Source organism: Juglans microcarpa x Juglans regia, chromosome 1S (assembly GCF_004785595.1).
Source record: "Juglans microcarpa x Juglans regia isolate MS1-56 chromosome 1S, Jm3101_v1.0, whole genome shotgun sequence".
Classification (NCBI taxonomy): domain Eukaryota; kingdom Viridiplantae; phylum Streptophyta; class Magnoliopsida; order Fagales; family Juglandaceae; genus Juglans; species Juglans microcarpa x Juglans regia.
This window is the reverse complement of record NC_054595.1, coordinates 17,466,921-17,472,685: the sequence shown is the minus strand read 5'-3', so window position 1 is coordinate 17,472,685 and position 5,765 is coordinate 17,466,921. Positions and strand designations below refer to the sequence as shown.

Below are 5,765 nucleotides of genomic sequence, written 5' to 3'. Positions count from 1 at the left end.
CTCCAAAAAAGTGGTCACTAAACTCAATCTCAAGAACCATAATGAAAGCTAGTTTGGGATGATTATAGGTGATACTCAAGTTACAACGGCAAAGTTGAATGCATGTAGAGTCAGTCATGGACACAGAGAGGGCAATTATATTACTCATCATCTAGTTAAAGCTCTAGTTAAAGCTGCTTATATGTTTTAGATTATATAGTTAACATGGAAGAAATTCTATTGTTTCACCAGATCATGTAATACTTCTTGTTATAAATGAAGGAAGTTGTTTTTCGTTAAAAAAAAAAAAAAAAGACGGGGAAATAATGGAATAGCATTAAGCACATCCATTCACATGTCAACCATAATGTTATTCCTTGCATCACCGTCCATTTTCATCGGTGGTGGGCCCCACTTTCTTCCCATTAGAATCACTTGAAACAAAAAAAAAAAAAAAAAAAAGACAGAAAAGAACATTCCCATATCGTAAAGGTACTTTCGTCTTTCTCAGCACTCACACCTCTGTCATGATATCATCTGTGCCTTCGACCAAATTCTATATTTACTAAAACACAGAAATAGACAATGGCTCTCTCCGTGAACGCACTGAACGGCGAGATAGAAGAGATGGTGGACTCGTCGTTCAACCGATTCGACATCGTCTCTGACGACTCTGACCACTCCTACCTCAACCTGAACCCTCCCAAAAAGGACTGCGGAGATTGCTTCGTCAATGGGAACGCTAGGACCCACAAGAAGATCATGCAAGAGTGGAGGATCCTGGAGAAGAATCTCCCGGAGTTGATCTTCGTGCAAGCATACGAGAAGCGCGTGGATCTGCTCAGGGCCGTGATCATCGGCGCCGCGGGTACACCCTACCACGATGGGCTGTTCTTCTTCGACATCGCCTTCCCCGCCGATTACCCGACTCGCCCGCCCCAGGTCCATTACCGCTCCTACGGGATGAGACTCAACCCGAATCTGTACGCGAACGGGCGGGTGTGCTTGTCCCTGCTCAACACCTGGGCCGGCAAGAAGAACGAGAAGTGGAACCCTTCCGAGTCCACGGTGCTCCAGGTTTTGCTCTCCATCCAAGCGCTGGTTCTCAACGAAAAACCTTACTTCAACGAACCGGGTCACCGGATGTTGGGTCGGTCTATCTGGGAGAAGAGGTCGCAGGCCTATAACGAGGACGTGTTCATCTTATCGTGCAAGACAATGCTGTTTTTGCTTCGAAGGCCACCGAAGAATTATGAGGACTTCGTGGCCAGGCATTTTCGGGAGCGAGGGGACATAATACTAAGGGCTTGTGATGCCTATAGAGCTGGTAGTGTTAGAGTCGGGTATTATGGAATACATGGGTCAACGTCTTCTTCGTCTTCAACGATCATTGATGCGTCGGAAAAATTCAAAACGTCGATAGAGAAGCTTTTACCGGAGCTTGTTGCTGCGTTTCAGAGGGTTGGGGCTTCCGTGGGAAATTTCGTCGAGCGGTTGAAGGTGGAAAGCAAAACGGCTCCTTCGTCGAAGGCTCGAGTGGTCGTGAAAAAGACGCGTGGAGGTGGGCTTACGAAGAAGCTCCTTCGGAGAATGATGGAGGTCTTGGGATTGAAGAAGAGTGGGAAAAGCAAAGCAGATATGACCAAAAAGAAGTCTTCTTCTCGAAAGGTGGGAACATCCCGCACTGCGGTGGAAGAAACAGAGTCAGGGTGAGGGTGAGAGAAAAATGGAGGTGGGGGACACGATTGGCATTTTCTTTCTTTATGGGGACTCTTTAGACAAGGTAAAGAATAGGACTAACCTTTTTCTTTTTCTTTTTTGGAAAAAAGGGTTATTTCTTAGGTATGGCGTTGGTGATGATTAAGATTTAAGTATAGAGTTTAGTCACTCCAACTTGATGTGACCCCTTAATTTAAAGGCTAAAATCACTTTTATAATGGATATTGGAGGGTACTTGTTTCGCTCTTTTCTCTTCCATAAATTATTGCTCAATGTGCCTAATTTGCTCTTATACAAATCATTTCAATTCATCTAATTATATTTCATCTAAATCTTTTTTAAATTCTCACAAAAAATATATTAAATAATTCAATTTTTTCAAATCACAAAATAAAAATAATATTAAAAAAATTATATTCTAATAATATTTTATTCAACATTCATTTCATCTTATCTCATTTGTATAACTGAACGAAAACTTGGTTATTCTATTTTACATTATGTCCTGGTCGGTTGACACACTCCGTTTGGATATAAGATGTGTTTCATCTCATCTTATCTTATAATTACAACTTTTTCAAATTTTCGTAAAAAATATAATAAACAATTAAATTTTTTCAAATTTCAAAACAATAATAATATTAAAAAATAATATTTTAACATTATTTTATTTAACTTTCAACTTTCATCTCAACTCATTTCACCTCAACTCACTATCCAAATCACACTGTTACATGTTCACATTTCCTTACTTTTTTTGGGAGATGTATGAGAAATGAGATGAGATGAGATGAGATAAGATGAGAATTTTGTGAACAGTAATAAGATGGTTTGTGAATAGAGTAAGATAGTCTGAATTAAGTATTTATTGGGTTTTGAGAAATGAGAAAAAAAAATTGAATAAAAATTATTATAAACTTTTTTTATAGGAAAAATTATTATAAAGTTAAAATATTGTTAAGATATAATTTTTTTAATATAATTTTGTTTTAAAATTTGAGAAAATTGAAATATTTTTTATTTGGAAATTTGGAAATTTAGAAAAATTATAATAATTAGTTTGAGAAAGTTGTAATGATTAGTTTGAAAATGTTTGTCTTTGAATAATGTTGAAGAAGTAAATGAAATGAAATAAAATGAGATAAAATGAGATAGAATGAGATGAGATAAAATATTTCAAATATTCCCTTAGAATGGTTAGTTTACGAAAGATCCCACAAATGTATTGCTGTGATGCATCAGATATCAAAACCTTTTATTAGCGTAAAATAGACTCAAACTGCATGAAGTTGTGATATTTATTTTTTTGAGATATCTCTGTAAATTTAGCACTTGTCGCATTTTTCTTAATGATGATTATAATCCATATGACATTTCACCAAATTTAAATGTATCATTTTAGAGTAAAAAAGGTTCGAATAGACCCATTAATTGGAAGCCACAGTTAATTACCATGCATGGCTTGTTTCTGTAAAGAAGAATATACAATAAAGCACAGCTGCAGGTCACAATTATTAATTTGGTCAAGATTACAATGGGTACACATGGTATGGTGGTAAGGTGGTGTTGTACAAGCCATGTAAATTAGATTGCGTTTACGTAGTGAGATCATTTCAGATCTTTTATAAATAATAATAATAAAATAATTATAAACTATTAAATAATAATAAATAGTAATATAAAATAGATAAAAAAATAATAAAATAATAATATATAAAAGTAGAATACTCCATTATTCAAACTACTAAATCTGCGAATGAAGAAGCTCGTAGGCCCCCCTAAAAAAAAGTTGGGTGGGGGGTAGGAAAAGAGAACGACTTGTGGTAAGAAATTGTGAAGGTAAGAAAGGACGAAAACGTTGGATCAGGGATATTCTCGTATAGAAATTCTATTTACAATCTTTAAATGATGACTATATGTGCATATTTATTGATATATTTCATTAAATATAAATTATTATAATTTAAAAGAGATATTATTATAATTTTAAAAAACTTTTAAAAATAAAATTATCCAGACTTATATGTGTAATCTCCAAATAGAGACTTTATATATTATTACTCTATTCCTATAACCAAAACACTGACCCCTATCAACTTCTTTGTTGCTTGTCTTCAGAAACTTATAAGGGCATATGTCATTCAAGTTTGAAACTTCATCTCGATTGAATTCTAGCGTATAGAGTAGAAGAGAGATAGACATAAAAAATAGAGAAATAAAATTTACAGTTATAGAGTGCGCAAACGCCGCGTACTCATTTTGAAAAAAGAAGAAGAGTATATACGAGATTTACATGAAAAATTTATTTTTTTAATGGTAAACTATACTCTCTTTCAAAACTCACTCATTTTGAAAAAAAAAAGAGTATATATGATACTTACATGAAAAAATTAATTTTTTAATAGTAGACTTTACTCTTTTTCAAAAGAAGTGTGACGCTTGCACAACTCATTACTATATTTAGCACTGTGGGGGGATTTTCCCCCTACCCGAGGCCCAGCCAAGCCCGGCCCCGGACAAAAGGACACAGACTTGGCCCACTAAGAGGATCCCATGTACATGACATATGGGAGGGACGGTGCAAAAGAGGATGGGACTTGTCGGGACTCATTGGTATGAGGTTCCTCGGATAATGTCCAGTCATCGATTGCCCGCCCACATAGCAGGTGTGACTTGCGGAGGATCATCGATCTCATGATAGAGAAAGTATGAACGGACCAAGGGAAAAGCAGACCAAGGGGAGAAGGCTGGAGAACCACGCCTCATTTAATGACTCTGTCGCCCGGTGGCACGTCACATTAAAGGAACCGTCGCAGGATCACGCCACATTTAAAGATTCTAACAAAATGAACAGTACGGGACTCCAGATCTCATAGCAACAGGCTTGATCTACTCACCGAACTTCTAGTATAAATAATTGATCCCAGATACGAAGAAATTCTCTCTGACCCTTAAACTTTATTACTTATTTACTACACTCTAAGAACATTTACTGAGGCATCGGAGACTCCCTCAGCCCCTAGGCCGCCCTCTCAAAGCCGCATACGTTCCTCTCTTTGCAGGGCCTATTGTGAAGACTTGAGTTGTTGGAGTTTGGCCTAAGGGTGGGCGAAACACGACATCAACAGTGGCGCTTTCTCTATAGTGTCCCATGGGGAGGTAAGTTTTCAGGCAGTTTGTTACTGTACCTGCTCCAGTCTGTTGACACTTACGAGGAAGGTAAAATTTCTGATGTCGAGTAGTTGATGACTAACCCGCACTCCATCACGGGAGGGATCGGACTACTCCACTGGCAGTCCGAAGAAGTTACCTCCTTGAGGAATCAAAATGGGGCAGGCTACCTCAAGACCCTTCCCCAATGGAGTGTGGATTTGAGTCTTACGACTATCTGAAGAGAGAAAGCTCTATGGAAAAGAAGCAAAGTATCGAGAAAAGAAGCCTTGCAAAGCATCAACAAGCAAGGAAAATACAAACAAGATACAGCCGGATACACATACTTGCTTTATTACTTAATATAGGGTTACAAGAGAGAGAGAGAGAGAGAGAGTGGCGGGAAATGCGAGAAGAAATATAGCAAGGAAAACGTGGAAATAACGCAAAAAGGAAAATAACGAAGACAGTACAGTAAGCAAGACGCAGAAACAACACTGCAGGGAAAGCTGGAAACAATATGCGGGAACTATACAGTTGGGTACACAAAATCATTTTACTAACTTTACCACAATGCAAAAGGCAAATTACATCATGAAGTCAAATTACAAGGAAAAAGTTACATCACGAGGCCGCATGAAACCATTGAACTACAAAGAATAATTCACATCAGGAAGCTCATACATTCTAATGAACCGCCTGCAGTGCCATCTATTCCACGCACACACATATAAGAGAAAAGTCCTTGGAAGGATCTAAGATTGCAAACCCTATCGAGACCGACTCAGCAGCCATGAGGGACGACTGCATAACTGCAGAACCGATGGAGTTGACCCTACGGGTGCAACTTAGTTCGAAGACCACAGCCATTACGACATGTCAATAACGCCAGAGAAAGTTAGCGGACCACAAAAGAC

The 5,765-nt window shown here is 37.8% G+C and overlaps 1 protein-coding gene across 1 annotated transcript; it reads left to right on the top strand.

Moving 5' to 3' along the window:
- The first annotated feature begins 489 nt into the window (after positions 1-489).
- On the top strand, positions 490-1,693 carry LOC121247811 (putative ubiquitin-conjugating enzyme E2 38). Its single transcript, XM_041146262.1, has one exon. The coding sequence runs from the start codon at positions 565-567 to the stop codon at positions 1,690-1,692; it is 1,128 nt and encodes a 375-aa protein (XP_041002196.1). The 5' UTR covers positions 490-564; the 3' UTR covers position 1,693.
- Positions 1,694-5,765: the final 4,072 nt, after the last annotated feature.